The following is a 19,096-nucleotide window of genomic DNA, read 5'->3' as shown; positions in this document are numbered from 1 at the left end:
ACTCTCCTACCCAGAGTTCCATGCGGCCAGCATAGTACCTCTGCCACAGGCCAGCGCAATGTGACGATTCGTCATATCTTACACAGTCCATTCAAGATATTGCATATGTTTTTCATCTGTTTGATTTTTTATAAGTCTACATATCTAGATAAACACATGTCACAGAATGGCTAACTTTCATTGAGAAAATATCCTAAATCGTGAAAAACATTTTTTTCCATTTGCGTAGTTATCCTATGTTTACATTGGTTGTACGGCTCCACGTGCTGTCACCGAAGCCGTACGGAGAGCTAGCGATACGGTCACTTTGATGTGTTAATATGTATTGACATGCAACTCACTGTCGCAGCTGTAGTAGCATATAGCAAACAATATTGTAGCAAACAATATTGTAGCAAACAATATGTTAAGCGCACCCTAATATTTGCATTAGTCCGTTCTATTCTGATTTTTGAAAAGGCGCGTTTGATTACAAACAAGAGAAAAGTCCGGTCACGTGATATGCAAATTAGCCTATGGCTGGCATTAGTGACCAACGGATGCTGCGCTGGCGCTACACTGAAAGAAGTTTGTGTGTTTGTTGTGGTTACAAAAACGGAGTTATTTCCTTTAGCTAGCGATTTCTTGATTTGTTATTGCATCGCTATATCAGTCGATCTGAAAGTACTTCTTCATACTGCAGAACAGGCTCAACTCGTTCGATTGACAACAAAGAGGGAAGTGAGATCACGACGTTACCTGACACTAGTGCTGAAGGGGTTGTTGTCGACACAGGTATGTACTCCAGGTATGTTTCGGATATGTTCATGTTCCAATTTTTGATACACCGTAATCATTATATGAATATGAAGGTCTCTTTCGGACCGATAAAACTTTGGTGTTAAATACGTGGAGGTGTGTCTTTACCCCAAAAATTAACAACTTACAGTAAGTTACACGCTAGGCATAGCGGAAACCGGAAATACGTAAACACGAGTACACATAATATTTCCCTAATAGCTTGTTATTGAACTCATGTAAAGTCTTCTGTCAGGTATGTGCCTTAATGCTTGATATTCTTAATTATTTACACAGCGTTCTTAGTTATTCATATGACATTCTTAATGTAATTGGTGGTGGTGTGTTTTGTTTTCAGTAGCATATTTTATTGACGCTTCAACCAATAACACTCCTAAATGTTCGAAAGCCTTCATACCAATTAATATTAATATTCTCATTGTTTCATGTTTTTTGTTTGTGTGTAGTTTAACGCCGCCCCAAGCAATATTCCAGCTATATGGCGACGGTCTGTAAACAAATCGAGTCTGGACCAGAAAATCCAATGATTGTCATCATAAGCATCGATCTACGCTATTGGGATACGATGGCATGCTTCAAACCAAGTCAGCGACCCTGACCACTCGATCCTGTCAGTCGCCTCGAGCTGAAGACCAATTCTAATCTTCAAGGGTTTCATTGTTCATTCTAGCTACTAAGAATGGAAGTATATTCACTATATATCCTATCCAATGTAGTAGTATAGGTAATAGGGGTTCTGGCTCACTTCCACTGGAGCAGGTTTCATATACTTATACCACCACTACAGGAGGAATTTTTTATGCCAAAATGACTATGCGATTCAATGATAGTCATGAGATTAAGTTAAATTGACCACCACCTGGAGTCTATGATATAAATTTTTATAGGTAATAGGGGTTCTGGACCACTTCCACTGGAGCTGGATTCATATACCTATACTGCTACTACAGGGGGAATTTTTTATGTGTAAATGACTATGCGATTCAACGATAGTCATGAGATTCAGCTCCAGCTCACCAATACCTGGGGCCAATCATTGCTTTAGATGAGTCTAAATGGTAATAAAAATATTCTTCATTATTTTTATCGATAAAGCGATATTCAACATTTTTATTAAGTTCTTCGTTCATTTTACTAGGAGACCAGACTATATAACTACACTCTTTTTGTAAATTGATAAGAAACAATTGATTACCGTATTTGGTTGGTTTGACATCACTGATATAATAAAAACCTTGTGGTAATTCTCTCCATTTAATAGTTTTTTCCATTATTATATATTTATGTAAGCATTTGTCTAAATGTAATCACACGATAGTAAGCAATTTATTTTTAATCTCCAACCAGTTCTTTGGTTTTGGCACGGAATAATTGACGCGCTTGTTGCTTCCCTTGTTCTATGAACTTTTTTTTATCGTCTTCGCTAATACCATTGGTCTTATGAGATTTTGATCGAATCTCCTGCTTCATTTCATTGTATTTGGTGAGTTCCGACAGCACTAAACGAAACTCATCCTCGGATATCTTACAATCGGCCATTGCTGTCGAAATATGATCCTCGATGCTGTTCAACTTTGCATCGGCGAGTATCCGAATACTATCGTGTTTTAATGCTTTCTTTTGCAACCTACGAGAAATGAATTTTATGGCTATTCCTGCCAGTCCCGAGACTCCGGCGGTTACTTCCATGCCGAGCACGATAGGCGCGGCGATTATAGTTGATAGTAAACCGACACCGGCTACACCGAGTCCCATGCCAGCTACTACAAGAGCGGTGTCAACTCCGTCCAGAGCATTCACGACTCTGCGATACTTTTTATACAATCCAAGTCTCAACTCCCTATCCTTTTCTATTCGATGTTTTATGTCGCTTATTTGATGTAATCGAAATCCATCAACAGTTTCCTTCATTTCATCGAGCGCTGGATATAAACTCATAGTGTATATTACGAATATATAATAGTCTTTAATTGGTCTTGCTTAAATGTTTTGAGAGTATACATCAACCTTATCAAATGTATATTATACGGCAAGAATATCTTAGAAAGAGAAATACTACCACTTTTAATAATTTGAACCCCCTCGAGGGATGTAACGGGTGATGCACCGACATGAATAATACTGCAACGTTGACGCTCGTGTTTCTTGAGCCATTTAATCGATAGACCTGGTAATATTTCGAAGGCATCTACCGGTGCATCTCCGAACAAGACTTCAATAATAAGCGTAGAAATATTAGGTATTGCACTCAAGTTCTGTTTAATATCATCGAATTCGGTAACCAAATTTAAACTAACATTTTGGATTGCCGGACGACTATATAACATATGACCTGGTTTTTCTGGCAGGGGAGTGACTAACACACTTTTTCGTTTTGACGGGATATAGGCCGCGAGTACGATGCCACTATTTATTATCTTAGTTAAATTATGTCCCTTACCCATCATCGCATAAGGTGGGGTAATGACGATATTCAGTAGCCACTTGATGTTTGCCTCGACCATAGTCCATTTATTCTCACTGTTGTAAATGATATTGTACGGAGTGGTTTTAAGGAGTCTACTAACGTCGACATCGCTTAAATCTTCCAGATTACCCGCGAATGTAACTTCTTTCCGCTTGTATACATTATCGTGTAAGTGTAAAGCGTATAACTTACCATTGGTACCGGGTTTATCGAATCCTTCTGTGTCTCCGAGATCGGAAAGCGCAATTGTATTACATTGTCTTATCGTTCCAGGGCCTGATGCATCAACCATTATTTATAATATGGAGTGTTACACTTAAGTATCCTATATGTACAGGTCGGTGTTTTACATCTAATACAGAAATTTTAAGGTCTGAAATAATTCCCCGCTTTAATTTTTTATATTGTAATGATGAGAAAGATTCCGTTCTACCGCTTTTGTATTTTTCATTTTTCACTGGAACACTTCTGAGCAAAGTTGAAGGACTTTCTTGTTGAATATTATCCGTTGTACTGATTTGATCAAGATGGATGCACAAATCTTTATAGGGAACTAAATCGGGTAATGTATTTCCCTCATTTGATGAATCGACTATTATAGTATAATTGGTTGCAAATCCAATTGTAATTCTTAAGTTCCTGTAAGGAATTACACCCATTCCTCCAGGGGATAATTTCAGTCTCCCAGTCGCCTCATTTTGTGTTAGACTAGCTCCATAAGGCTTAAAAAAATCATCATTGAGTGAGCATACGCTGTAATACCCATCAGGTATAGTAATAATTCTATCTCTTTCATGTGTTAATATTATCTCATTATTTCCTCTCGCAGCACTTATATTGGTCCACCGTGGGTAATACGTTACATCGCATAGAGCTACTTCGAGTTGTCCATCCGAGTTATCGATAGTACGAAGCAGTTGAATAGACTGACCATTTGTTATTCCAAGGAGTGTAACATACATATCAAATATACAATGATACTATATCATAACTTAAATATGGAATCAACCATTATTTATAATATGGAGTGTTACACTTAAGTATCCTACATGCACAGGTTGGTGTTTTACATCTAATACAGAAATTTTGAGGTCTGAAATAATACCCCGCTTCAATTTTTTATATTGTAATAATGAGAAAGATTCCGTTCTACCGCTATTGTATTTTTCATCTTTCACTGGAACACTTCTGAGCAGAGTTGAAGGACTTTCTAGTTGAATATTATCCGTCGTGCTTATTTGATCAAGATGAATGAACAACTCTTTATAGGGAACTAAATCATGTACGATATTCCTTTCAATCGCTTTTGAGCCGTGTGGTAATGTTATTTCTCCTCTAAATCCAAGTGTAATTGCTAAGTTCTCACTAATAAGTATTTTTGATCCTTCATTGTAAATTTTCACTGTCCTATTTGACTCATTTTGTGTGAGACTAATTCCATAAGGCTTTAAAAATTCATCATTAGAATTAAAATATTCATCATTGAGTGAGCTAATGCTGTAATACCCATCAGGTATAGTAGTAATTCTATTAAATCTATTTTGTTCATCAAATATAAATATCTTATTATTACCTCTCGCAGCACTTATATTGGTCCACCGTTGGTAATACGTTACATCGCATAGAGCTACTTCGAGTTGTCCATCCGAGTTTTCGATAGTTTGAAGCAGTTCAATAGACTGGCCATTTGTTATTCCCGGGAGTGTAACATACATATTAAATATACAATGATACTATATCATAACTTAAATATGAAATCAACTTACATTACTAATCAATCGATTATAGTAACTGCCTCTGGTGCTGAATTTTTAGTTAAATTCCCCGATATCTTTGAAAAATACAGAGTCACGGCAACCAGTGATAAAATGGTGCACGATTGGTTTCACAATCCGATGCAATTTTGGCAGAATCAGTTAAACTTTGCCATATGGTGTGCCACAACGGGATGTGGCGTATCTCTTTACGCTCCAGGATTTGAACTGAATAAGTCTGTTATGTCATTTCACGTGTACTATCAGATTAGACGTATACTTAAAGAAATTAGTGCTCCATTACCGCAGGATCGAGCGTGGAATTCCACAAATAATAATTATGATAGGTCCGCGTATGAGCGTATTTGTCAGGAATTTAATGTTTCTACGAGTAAAGATTGGCGTATTAAAGGAGCAAACCATGGTCTAGGTGTTCCTTACACAGAGGAAAATAAATCTGTCAAAGAAGAAAGCGATTATGTATATAGAGAACTTCATAAACCTGGTCTTAATTTTTATAAGTTGCGGCAGGCCAGCAAACTTTACTCAAGAATGTATGATTATCGGTATAAAGTCGGTCATTGGTATCATGGCTGGGAACTTTATAGTAATGATTGGAGAGGGGATATTATGAGTTTTAAGAGTGGGTTAATTTATATTGTTACAAAATTTATACAAATGAACGATACCGCAAACGCTTGGAATGAATTCCTTAATGATAAAACGGAAAATAATTTTACTAACCCAGGATTTGTAAGAGTTAATGAATCGATAAGAACTTATGTATGGGCAATTCTCGGTGCGCAATCGCAAACACGAACGTCCATTATCGGTTCTGGGACAGCGCTCGATGCGCAAAAACAGTTTGTCTCAAACGTGGAGGACGCCATTAATTCGCCAGTTGACATACCATCGTCTATAAAGCGTTTTCAAGATGCATTACAGTACGCTCAATCCAAAGTGGACTTTGTTTATGCACCGGGACTATACATGTCTCCGAGTAATATTGAACTTAAGATCGGTCAAGTGATCGGTTATAATAATAAAATTGTTATCGCTACCGATCAACAAAAACCAGGTATAAATTCAGATATGAACGTCGAATTAATAACGCAAACGATCACGGGTGAAAAGGGAATAGTCAAGCCGCAAACATCTTTTAATGCACAACCATCTACTGATGCACAAGTGTCACCGCATATTGCGGCTAAAAATCAACAACATATCGATGAAAAAACAGCGCTTGTAGTGGGCGGAGTCTCGGTTGGTTTACTCATGATTTGGTTAAATAGTTCTTAGCGAATACGTACAACAACCCTGCAATTGCTACGATCAACCCCCACAAGTTTTGACTAAGCCAAGTGGTGGTCTTAGCTAATAAATTCAATAGCCAGGAAACAACACTCCCAATTATACCGGGAAGTGCAGCCGCGGCTCTCTCAGCTAGCTTTCCCAGTGCTGAACCTAATGCTTTTAAATGCTTTTTTATCCACTCTCTTATACCGTTTTTATCGTTAGGCGGTGATCCGCCTCCACCTGCACTACCACCTGTTAATGAGAGAGTCAAAGTCGATATAATAAATCCCAACGCGGTTAAAATACTAGCAATTGTTATTCCCTGTTCTCTGAACAATGTTTTAATTTTATCGGCCAGTGTAGTATCATCGTTGAGGACTTGATCGATAGTTTCTCGAATACGACTGATTTGCGAACGAAGTGCCTTTCTATTACTGGAAGCCGCTTCGAGGCGGGCCAATCTTTCCTCTTCTAAGTTACGCAATCTTTCAGCAACGCGGCGTCTACTGAATTCATCGCCCGCCTGTTCGAGTTTTGTTTTCTCTTGAGCTATGTGTTTGTCGATTTCGGATAGCTTGGCTATATTATTGATGAGTTCTCCCCGCATAGTTTGCATTGCCTTGTCAAGACCTCGTAATTCCCTAATACTGAACTCTGAATGCGTTGAATTATCGTAATAGGTATCTAAGATTTCTCCGAGTCCGTCCGAGGCCACCATCGAGGCTGCTTCCAAATCATCTGTATTAACGAGTTCTTTCCTCATAGTCTGAAGAGCCTTAGTAGTCTTCGCGGGAAGTCGTCGGTAGTCTACAAAACCTAATTCATCACGAACAAAGCCGATGCCTTTTTTAGCGGCTATTGTAGACAAGGCTAGGGGCTTACGAGTACGAGAATGCATAAGATCAATATCCGGAGCGCCACGCAGTCGCAATATTCCTTTACTATCTATCTCAAACTTTGAATATTCACGACCTATTGGAGTAACATAATTTTTATCATCTTTTAATGCATCGTAATAATCATCAACGGCTGGTTTTAAAAGTTCATCATTTACGGTTGGGATCATAAAGCTGGTTTCATCAGTACCCTCTTCGATTGTACTAGTATCAGTTATGTTATCTAGATCAAAGTCATTATGTTCAAAATCAGTCATTTTTATATTAAACATAGGGTACATGTTTTCAATATAACAATGTCTTCGCAATACGGACGCAAGTTAAACCCACAACGCAGACTTCGAGATCCATTAGGGGTCAAAGCAATTCGTCAGTCTGTAACTATAACTAATAATCCTAGTACCATCGATCAGAATCAAACGCTTCTGGTTCGCTTTCCTAATCTCGGCGCACACGATGTGTTAGTTCCGGGAACTGTCCGACTAGCATTTACGATTATTTTGACTTCTGCCGACGTTAACAGGGAGCCCGTTCAGAACTTAGGTCGTGCTATCGTTAAGAAAATCGCTATTAAAATTAGCGGTAATGAGGTTTTGAGTATCGACGATAGCGATGTATACTATTGTTACATGGATCTCTGGAGAACGGATAAAGAGCGGGAAAACTTACAGTACCAAGGAATTTGTAATAAGAACGCATTGAGACTGCGCGTAGATGCTTCTAGTGGTGTTGGTACCAACGAAAAAGATCAGGCCGTTGCCGACGCATTAGGTAACAGATTCTATATTCCCCTAGACTTTGAATTACTAGATTCCCACATGCCCTTTTATCAAGCATCCCTAGGCAATAGGTTAGAATACGAACTCACTTTTAACGACTACGGTAGAGTAATCAGAGCTGCTGAAGAAGCTAGCTATTCCATTGACAATATCTCGCTGGAGTACGATATGATAACGGATCCCGAATTAGCCAGACAAATTCGTAACCAGTATTCGGGAAGTTTAGCCATTTTGTACGATCGCGTGCTGCGACACCGAAAGATCACGAGGGACAAAAAAGATACGATGTGGAATATCAATCTAAACGTCCCCACGAGGTCGTTGAAGGGTATTTTAATGTTGTTCGAGGACCCCTCCGATGCGTTTAAAAGAAATACCGAGAAGTTCTACAATCCCAAGATTACGAAAGTAGAATTGACTATCGAGGGCGTTCCTAATCAACTATATAGCCAAGGAATGCTAGCGTATCACCAGTGGGATGAGATTAAAAAACTTCCTTCTATAAAACGCTCTCCGGAAGTTAACGCGGTCGTGAAAGATCTGTCTCTCGGGAGTGTATCGATGGGTGAATACCTCACCTCGAAGTACGCGCTATGGCTCGACATGCGAACAACGGACGATGACCAACTACACGGCAGTGGGAGGAGAATAGAAAATGCTAGCGAGGGTGTCACCATACAGATAACGAAGCTCCAGGAATCAGCTGGTAAATTAAACATATATTTGTACGTGATTATGGATGCGCAACTTAATATACAAAATGGGAGATTCGTGCAAGCAATCTATTAATAATCTTTTACCTAAAGATCCGCACTGCGCTATCATATGCGGGCAAACGGGCTGCGGAAAAACAGCTTTTATTCTAGATATTTTAGAAAGTCATTATCGGGACGTTTTCGATCATATTATTATTCTGTGCCCGACTATAAGCGTTAATAAAACATACTTATCGAGAGATTGGGTAATGAATGACGACGGAATACACAGAGTCGATCCGGGCGATCGTTTACAAGACTGTCTCCGAGTATGTCACGAAAAATACAAAGGAGAATCAACCCTTTTCGTAATAGACGACTGCAGCGCGAGTAAAGAATTAACAAAAAAGAAAGATATGCTTTCGTATTTAGCATTCTCTGGACGGCATACTCAACATAGCGTTTGGGTACTTACTCAAAAATACAACTCTGTCCTGAAAGATCTCAGAGAGCAGACCAAATGGGTAGCGCTGTTTCATTGCAAAGACCGAGATTCATTCGAGGAATGTTTACGCGAAAATGACGTCATTTATACCAAGAATGAACGTGACAAAGTCAGAAAAGTGTTAGCGGCAACGAAACACTGTAAACTCGTATTAAAAACCGATCAACCAGCTGCTTACGCAATTGCTTTGCAAAATGTAGCAAAATTATAGCAAAATGTAGCAAATATAGCAAAATTGTAGCAAAATGTAGCAAAATTATAGCAAATTGAACATTAGCGGTTAATATTACATAAAATGTGGTTCGAAATCCTCATTCTTTCGCAACAGTTCATTATTACGGGATGTATTGGATACGTCATATTATATTATGTTAGACTTAAATATCTCCTTAGGTATTACATTATGGAATGCGACGAACTCATCGAACAAATGCTCAAAGAATCTGATCAAAATGTAGATACACATCAACATGCAGATAAACATAGAGAAAGACTCGCGGCTTTGGTAGCCGGTGGAAAATGTTCCCAATATTTGGGAGAAAATTATACCATCGAAAAAATTGATAACATGACCGACGAAGAGATTAAAAAACTGTACGCGCGTTACGAGTCTAGACTGGGAGCTACCATGACTAAAACTATAGGGTCGTCTATATTACAACTATACACAGTCGTAGCTAGTACGTTTCTCCCCATCCCGGCAGAACATCGCATGTATTTATGCGAATCTCTAGAGAAAGACCCATTCATCGAACACGCTATAAGCTCAGTGAGCTGTGAGTTTTATCATAGATTCGGAATGTTCTTAGCTCCGTTCACCACAGCTTTAATAACGGCTAGGTATTGTCAATTTAAACATACGTGCCCACTAAATAATATAAATGGAGACTCAACAGATTGCGGAAACACAACAGGTGACACCACAACAGACACAACAGATTGCGGAAATGCAACAACAGATTGCGGAAACAGAACCACAAGTGAATGAGGATGAACCACAAGTGAATGCACCACAAACACAAAAACAACCCAGAGTTACTAAGAACCCCAAAAAAATAGCTGCAGGAAGGAAGGGAGGGCTGGCGCGCAAAGCAAAATTAATAAATAATTCAAATCCGATTAAAACATGGGCACTAGTAGGAGTTGCTGGTATAGCGGCTGTATGGTTCTTTTATAAGACCGGAGAAGAGAAAACGTCACCCCCGCCGCAACAACAAGTTCAATTAGAGGTTAGTCCTCATATAATGCTATAAGAAGCATGACTACTCCAGTTACAGACGGTAAAATGTTGGTAAACGCGACGTATCATTCAGCGGTGGTCACCGGCTTGGCCATTGGCTATGCCCGTATGGCTAAAATGCTTACTAAAGCCACACCTCCCAAGCTAGATTTTAATGGATTTGATATAGGTATGATGATTCTGGATATTGGATTAGCAATGGCAACGAAGGATATGCTCATCAAACAAGGACTTATCCCGGAAGACATAATGAAGTAATTAAACATTTGAATATTTTATATTATTGAACATTTGAATATTTTATATGGCATCAATTGCGATGATGGTCGGTGGAGCTGTTGTTAATGCTCTAGCTTTTTCGGGGAGTAATTATTTATTTTCCAGTATGAGGGAATCAAACGCTAAAGAAGTTGAAGAGGAGCGTAAACGACATAACGAAGCTTTAGAACAATACCAAGCAGCTCAGTTACAATATACGCAGCAGAGAATGAAGAGATTAGACTTTATTCATGAAAAACTGATTAAGGAAGGACATTCAATTCAAACGTTTAAGGATGTCGAATCTGCCATGCACGAATACTACCTCGTTTATGGGAAAAAACTCGACCCAATACCTAGACCAACAATGAGTCAGTTTTATACACCGTCAGAGGCTCAGAAAGACCGAGAGGTCGCATTTGTTATTATGGGGTTATCCGCTGTATTGATTTTCAGCTATACAATAGTTTAGATGTGATTTGCATTTAGACAAATGATATGATAGATGTATATACCATGAATAACTGCAAGTTTACACTCATGGGGAAGACGACTCTATGTAACCGCCGCTGTGTTGATGTTTACTGCGGGATACACAATTATTACATCAAGCGTGGACACATAAACTATAAGTGTTCTGAATGCGGGATAGGGGTCAAAGGTCATTATTGTTTATGTAAGAAACACGGTGCTGATAGGGTCAGGAATCAGATTATTTATGCTAGGAAGAGAGATTACATCAATGAGAGGAATAGGTTGGGGAGGATACGTATTTAGATATATGAAAACAACCAATTAGACAAATGAATCATTTTGCATATACCATTCAACCACAATGGTTTTTGTCAGAGAGTTAAAAGCTATGGCAAAGCAACGTGGTCTACATGGATATTCTCGTATGAGAAAAGCTGAATTGATTACCTTACTCGGTTTGGAACCACCACAGACTGTTAGAGAACTCAGAGTTCGAGCGAGAAACAGTGGGCTGAGAGGTTATTCTCGAATGAGAAGAGCTGAATTGATTGCTTTACTAGATAATAATCAACAAGACGAGGATGATGATAATCAACAACAACAAGAATTAATATTTGTACCCACATCCGCCGGCGTTGGTAAATATCTAAGAGGTTGGAAGATGGATATTAATTCCAACATGGATGTTAACGATATTAAGCCCATCATATCGAGTAAAATTAACGAGGAATTAGATGATTTACAAAGTATAAAATACCAGCTGACGATTAAAATGACATTGAGTAAAAGTAACGCAGACGATAGCGTCGAATATACCGAACCATATTTCCGAAGCAATCAAGAAGTTATAACCGAATCCGATACTATAAACGCATCATTAGATACATCAATTCAGAGGATACAGGAAACTTTAGAACGCTGGACTAATAGAGGTTCGGGTTGGGGTGTGGATAGAATCGATAGTTTATATTTAGATATAGCGAATTATATGCCCTTCAAAGGTGGATCTTATATAGATTTACCCCCGTATTATAAGAAGAAAAAAGCCATAATTAACGTAAAAAATAAATCCGATGACTGTTTAAGAATGATGATAAGATCTGCATTGTTCCCCGTAGACAAAAATGCGGATAGACCTTCTAGCTATCCCCAAAACGATGGACTCAACTTCGATGGTATAGACGAACCTACACCAATATCACAAATTGATAAGGTGGAAAAGCAAAATAATTTAGCTATAAATGTTTTCGGACATTCTAAAGGAATTGTTGTACACAGGATAAGCTCCGCTCCGGAACATATTCCCAGAATCAATTCATTTCTGATCGAAAAAGATGGAAAATATCATTATACGTGGATAAAGAGTTTAAACAGGGTGCTATACGATCAAACTAAATATAAGGGAAAGAAATATTTCTGCGAAAGATGCCTGCATGGGTACAGCAGACAAGATCTATTAGAATCGCATAAAGAAGACTGTAGAGGTGTTGGACAGACAGCTATCAGGATCGATATGCCTAAAGAGGGGAAAAATATATTAAAATTTGGACATTATTGTAATCAAATGCCAGTACCGTACGTAATTTATGCCGACTTCGAAGCGCTTATCAAACCCATAGAAAATACCAACCATAATAATCAAGATAGTAGTTTTACGTACAAAACTCAAGAACATATTCCTTGTGGGTTTGGATATATAGTTGTAAGGTATGATGGGAAAACAAACACTCCCGTGATTTACAGAGGTCCCGATGCAGCTGGAAAGTTCCTAGAATATCTACAAAATGAAGAGAGAATAATCAGGGAAGAATTATCGTGTAAGAAACCCATGCGTATGTCGATAGATGATTGGAGGGCCCACAAGAAGTCAACGAGTTGTCACGTTTGTAATAAACCTCTGGATGGGGATTCCGTAAGAGATCATTGTCACGTCACGGGTAATTATCGGGGAGCCGCTCATAACGAGTGTAACTTGAAACTAAAAATAAATGCTCAAACAATACCCATCCCCGTTGTGTTTCATAACCTTAGAGGATACGATTCACATCTCATTATGCAAGCTATCTCAAAGACCGACGGCGGTTTAACGTGCATTCCTAACAATATGGAAAAATACATATCGTTCTCGTTGACTAAACCTATACATTATAGGGACAAAGATGGGAAATCTAGAATAAAGCAAAGTAATGGGCTTAGATTCATAGACTCCATACAGTTTCTGTTATCTTCCCTGGACAATTTAGCTAAAGCGAACAATCCCGATGACTTCGCTATAACAAATCAATATACAGATAAGATAACTCGTCATTTGCTGCTGAGAAAAGGTGTATATCCTTACGAATATATGGATGATTGGTCTAGATTCGAAGAAACTGAATTACCACCCCTCGAATCATTCTATAGTAACTTAACGGAATCTAGAATAACAGATGCCGATTATGAACACGCTCTTAAGGTCTGGGATAAATTAGGTTGTAAGAATTTAGGTGATTATCACGATCTGTACTTAAAAACCGATGTACTGTTACTCGCCGATATATTCGAGATATTTAGAAAGACGTGTTTAAAACAATACGGCTTGGACCCGGCATGGTACTATTCCAGTCCCGGACTATCGTGGGATGCATTGTTGAAGAAGACCGGCGTAGAACTAAAACTACTCACAGATTACGATATGCACTTGTTTATTGAGAAAGGATTAAGAGGGGGTATATCGATGGCGGCCAAAAGGTATTCCAAGGCTAATAATAAATTAGTGGAAGGATATGATCCGAGTAAACCCGACACGCACATATTATATCTCGACGCTAACAATTTGTACGGATGGGCTATGAGTCAACCTTTACCCACGGGTGGTTTTGAGTGGGTCAATGCGAATGATATCAATGTGAATGATGAGAATAAAGGGTACATACTAGAAGTTGACTTGGAATATCCGAGTTCCTTACATAAAGACCATAACAGTTATCCGCTAGCTCCCGAAAGATTAATGGTTAACAAAGACTGGATGTCGGAATATCAACGTTCATTGATGGGTAATAATAGGTTAGCTAACGTAGAAAAACTCGTACCAAATTTGATGGATAAGACAAAATATATAGTTCACTACAGAAATCTCCAGTTGTATCTATCGTTAGGTATGAAACTTAAGAAAATACACAGAGTTCTAAAGTTTGATCAAAGCCCTTGGATGGAGCCCTATATAAGGCTGAACACAGATTTAAGAAAGATAGCCACCAGCGATTTCGAAAAGAATCTGTATAAGCTCATGAATAACTCGGTATTCGGTAAAACTATGGAGAATCTAAGGAAGCGTGTTGATGTTAAATTAGTCAGATCTAATGAGGAAGAAAGACTCAGGAAACTCATAGCCAGTCCGGCTTTTAACAGAAGCAAGATATTCGATAACGACTTAGCCGCGTTGCATATGCAAAAGAGTAATATAAAATTCAACAGACCGGTGTACGTCGGTATGAGTATTCTCGACTTGTCAAAACACTTAATGTATGACTTTTATTACAACGAACTTAAGAAGCAATACGGCGATAGATGCGAGGTGTTATATACCGACACAGATTCTTTGTTGATGGAAATACAAACCGAGGATGTGTATAAAGATATGGCAGAAAAAATAGATATGTACGACACGAGCGATTACCCTAAAGATAATCCACTGCACAGCGTTGTAAATAAAAAGGTGTTAGGTAAGATGAAGGATGAATGTGCTGGGACCCCTATAGCGGAGTATGTTGGATTAAGACCTAAGATGTATTCTATAAAAAAGTCCGATAATGGAGAGATAAGAAAAGCCAAGGGTGTTAAGAAGTATGTTGTAAAAAAGCATATCAAACACGAACAGTATAAAGAATCATTATTCAACGGTAGAACGTTCAAACACGAGATGAACTCTTTAAGAAGTTACGATCATAGGATATATGGATTAAGAATGAACAAGACATCATTATCCCCCTTAGATACAAAGAGATGGATTGATAATGATGGTGTAACTACCTATGCTTATGGTTATGGTGGTAATACCGTACCGTCGGGAACTATGAACAACTCTTCTCGTACAAATGCCCTACCCGGTCCATCTTGAAGATAATAAAGAATAGGCTCTCCTTCTTTCGTAACCAATCGACTAATGTTATACGTCTTAAGGGACCATATGGGATCGGTTGCGCGACGTAGGCCTCCTTCGAGTTCACCGGGCTGGTATAAATATCTTACCCTTACTCTATCCGGAAGTTTTCGTTCTTTGCCTCTCCTCGGTGCTGAAGATTCGGAAGTCACGGATTTCATTTTAATCGCATCGGATGGTTTCTTACCTATTAATCTCGTTACTTCATTATTCAGCGCTGATACAACGGCTGATAATCGTGTCACCCATTCGGTTGATCTCAATCGCTCGGATTTCATTTCGATCCCATACTGATAGCCAAACAAACGTTCCGCTAGAGTCCTGTTAAATCTTTCAACAATGGCTTGACTACAGTGGGCCTCTCTTTCACCACGGACGATTTTGACATCGTGCTTTGTTAACAGTTTAGTTACCGATCCCATAAACTCTCGACCGGGATCTACTTGAAATAGCTTAGGCCATTTTAGTGGTCCGCGTTTATATATGCGACTCAGTGCATTAGCTACCTCTGTTGATTCTTTCGAGGTTAATGGCTCAGCCTCTTTGTATCGACTAGCCACATCCACTACTGTTAAAGCGTATTTATACGTTTTGCGTTTTACCTTATCGTGGGGAAGAAACAAGAGGTCAGCCTGATGAACTTCATTCGTCGTAGAAATATCAAACTTCTTTCTCGGTATATAACGCGGTGCCGGTAAATATATTTGCCACAACGCTTGTTTCTTTAACCAATCCTTGGCCACATCTTTAGATACCTTAGCCGCGGTGGCTAATTTTTTTATTGCTCCTACACCTTTCCAATATCCTCGTGGGCTATAGTAAATTTTATTCATTATTAATTAATATTGATGTTTCCTTTAATACATCTCATGACTATCGTTGAATCGCATAATCATTTTGGCATAAAAAATTCCCCCTGTAGTAGCAGTATAGGTATATGAATCCAGCTCCAGTGGAAGTGGTCCAGAACCCCTATTACCTATAAAAATTTATATCATAGACTCCAGGTGGTGGTCAATTTAACTTAATCTCATGACTATCATTGAATCGCATAGTCATTTTGGCATAAAAAATTCCTCCTGTAGTGGTGGTATAAGTATATGAATCCTGCTCCAGTGGAAGTGAGCCAGAACCCCTATTACCTATACTACTAATGTTATACGTTTTCAAAGCAGTCGGGTGGTAAGGACAAACACAACTGGATATCTGAAATAAAGAATCTATTATTTACGGGTGTGTTTTTTGTCTTTTGTGAGAATTGCACAGTATATTGATAACATTCAAGTGTTCTTAGGAATATAAAAACACTTAACACAAGTGAAGGACACATGCGTGAAAACGTTTCATCTTCACAATAGCTTAGCAATTATAGTAAATTAAAGTCACATTTTCAACCTGAAATGTACTATCCAAACATATCATTAATAAGATCATAGCACAATTTCAGTGTAAAGAGGTGTCGTATTAAGATATTAATGTTGTTAATAGTATATAATTGTAACAGAGGAGAATTTGAAGATGAATTCCAAGTCGTATTTAAGTGTTACACGTATGTCAGTTTAAGATCTCTCTTTCTTGAATATTGACTCTAAATCTGTAATGTTAATGATTAATGCTATCAACTCACAAAATGTACATGTTATCCTTTCTGTGTCTACTTATCTGAACCTTATTAATCATGTCATAGGAGACGTAATATCTATATTTTTACGGGGCAATATATTCTGTTGTAGTTATTGTATCAGTTGTACTTTAGGCTATATGGCACAAAATACAGGATACACCTGTCTGACTATATCAAGAAACCAACTACAAATAAAGGTAAAATTGCTACAAATTGGTACGAACATTTTTGTGATAAGAAAAGTGGTATAAACATAAAAAAAATATATTCACGATCAATGTAACGGCTATAAACAACACGAACTATATTGAACAAACATTTGTTTCAGATGAAATGGCATATTCAAGCTTAGCACAAGAAGACCTGGAGTGTCCTATATGTACCGACCTCTTTCATGAGCCCAAGCTGCTTCCCTGCGGACATAGAGTTTGTTCAGCATGCCTCAACAAATACATGAAGTCTTTAAATACGCAATGTTGTGCATGTCCATTGTGCAAAAACCCTTTCACGGGAAATAAAAAATTACCAACTGATCACATCCTTCAGAATCTGATAAAGGACAGAAAAAGCCTTTCGTATGGCATGTGTAGGGTTCATGGTTTGCATCAAAGGCGATACTGCATCACCTGCTCCATGCCTGCGTGCGCTGAGTGTGTCCTCGAATGTCACAAGCGTTGTACAAATGTGCTTCCTATGGAAGATGCTACAAGGTCGATAGAAGCACACCTGCGAAGGTTCTCAAAAGAACTGGATAAAAACCTCATGAACTTAAAATCTGAAGAAGATGCTGCTTCATCCAAGATGAAGGAAATAGCCCAGCGGAACACTGAGGCATTGGAACAACTCGAAAAGGCGAAGGTCGATTTCGTAAACCACGTTACAAATATGCAAGTCACCATAAATGGGGCGAATCAGTCCAGTGTCTCACAACTGCAGGGTTATATAGGAACAGTGAAGCTCCTTATGTCAAAGACGGAGGAACTTGACCGTTGTTTGAAGGGAAGTCTTAACAGTGGAAGCAGTGAAAGAATGTCTGAATCAATCACTAAAGTTATAGAGAAGCAAGGGTTCCTGCACACGACACCACAACGCTTAAAGGAGAACATAAGGATGACCAGGCCGCTAACGATGATGCCATCGGTAGACTTAGGACATGTCAGTTTCAGGAAAGAGGACTTCCAAGGTGTCAAAGGAAATCCTTGTCTCAGATGCATGTCATTTCTCGTGAAACTATTTATCATTTTAATTTACCTATTAGTGTTTACACTGACATTGATGATCTCATACGAAAGATATACTCACTGTCGCACGTTCTTTCCTTATTCACGATTCCACCCAGGAGGACGTTGCAGTTTCATTTGGTCTGCATAGAACAGATTTCTGGAAGTCAGACAAAAGACGGATGTGGGCAAAATTAATTGTGCTTTTGCTGATGGTATTCATGATCGGTGACCATACATGACATCAATGGCTTATTTGTTTATGCTGATTTCGACTGCGTCTGTGGTCTAGTGGTAGAGCGTCCGCCCGGAGAGCAGGTCGGGATTCGATCCCCGGCCGCGTCATACCAAAAGTTGTTGAAAGATGGTACTTGTTGTAACCCTTGTTTGACAATTTCAAGTCGGTTCCTATTTGGGTGCTGCGTTACTCCAGCGAAGGCGGTGCAATCGTCAGTTAAAAACTGATTTCTTTGTGGTATGTTTGTCAAGACTAGGCTCCCGTTATTTGACCAAGTTCCTTTGGCATTTCTTTGAGTGTGTGTGGTAATTATTCATCATAAACCAACCTAATGATTAAGATGGCACATAAGAGGAACTGCTTACGCCGTGTGGGGATCATGACGTACATTAGACACTGAACCGGGTAGCAATGTAAGGGATATAAGATAAGCGAAAAAAAACATGTTTCTCTGTCGTCGTAAAATATAAAAGCAGGCTTTGGCTAGATTATTTTTGTAGATTTTCTTTGGACATTAAAAAACATAGCTGATCTAGTTTAGTGTTGTTTTTTTGTCGTTTCACGCCGCACTCAGCAACATTCCCGCTATATGATGGTGGTCTGTAAATAATCGAGTCTGGACCAGACAATCCAGTGATTTACATCACTGGGATACGATGACATGCATCAACCGACCACCACGTTAGTCGCTTCTTATGACAAGCATGGCTT

At 38.7% G+C, this 19,096-nt stretch overlaps 1 protein-coding gene across 2 annotated transcripts; it reads left to right on the top strand.

The window, feature by feature from the left end:
* The first annotated feature begins 524 nt into the window (after positions 1 to 524).
* On the top strand, positions 525 to 18,909 carry LOC139452611 (zinc finger protein RFP-like). 2 transcript variants are annotated; one of them, XM_071234140.1, is made up of 2 exons: positions 525 to 774; positions 17,256 to 18,909. In XM_071234140.1, exon 2 carries the CDS (start codon positions 17,261 to 17,263, stop codon positions 18,296 to 18,298), a length of 1,038 nt encoding a protein of 345 aa, XP_071090241.1. In that variant the 5' UTR covers positions 525 to 774; positions 17,256 to 17,260; the 3' UTR covers positions 18,299 to 18,909. The 2 variants fall into 2 exon arrangements, with proteins under 2 accessions (XP_071090241.1, XP_071090242.1); XM_071234141.1 differs by having other exon boundaries at positions 525 to 787.
* The last annotated feature ends 187 nt before the right edge of the window (positions 18,910 to 19,096 follow it).

This window comes from Haliotis cracherodii, unplaced genomic scaffold, assembly GCF_022045235.1.
Source record: "Haliotis cracherodii isolate W230 unplaced genomic scaffold, xgHalCrac1.p SCAF_9, whole genome shotgun sequence".
NCBI lineage: Eukaryota > Metazoa > Mollusca > Gastropoda > Lepetellida > Haliotidae > Haliotis > Haliotis cracherodii.
The sequence above is the reverse complement of the archived record's forward strand: the minus strand, read 5'-3'. Positions and strand labels throughout refer to the sequence as shown.

Excerpts from the sequence above, each read along its gene's own strand:
- LOC139452611 (XM_071234140.1), top strand. The coding sequence starts at position 17,261 with ATGGCATATTCAAGCTTAGCACAAGAAGACCTGGAGTGTCCTATATGT.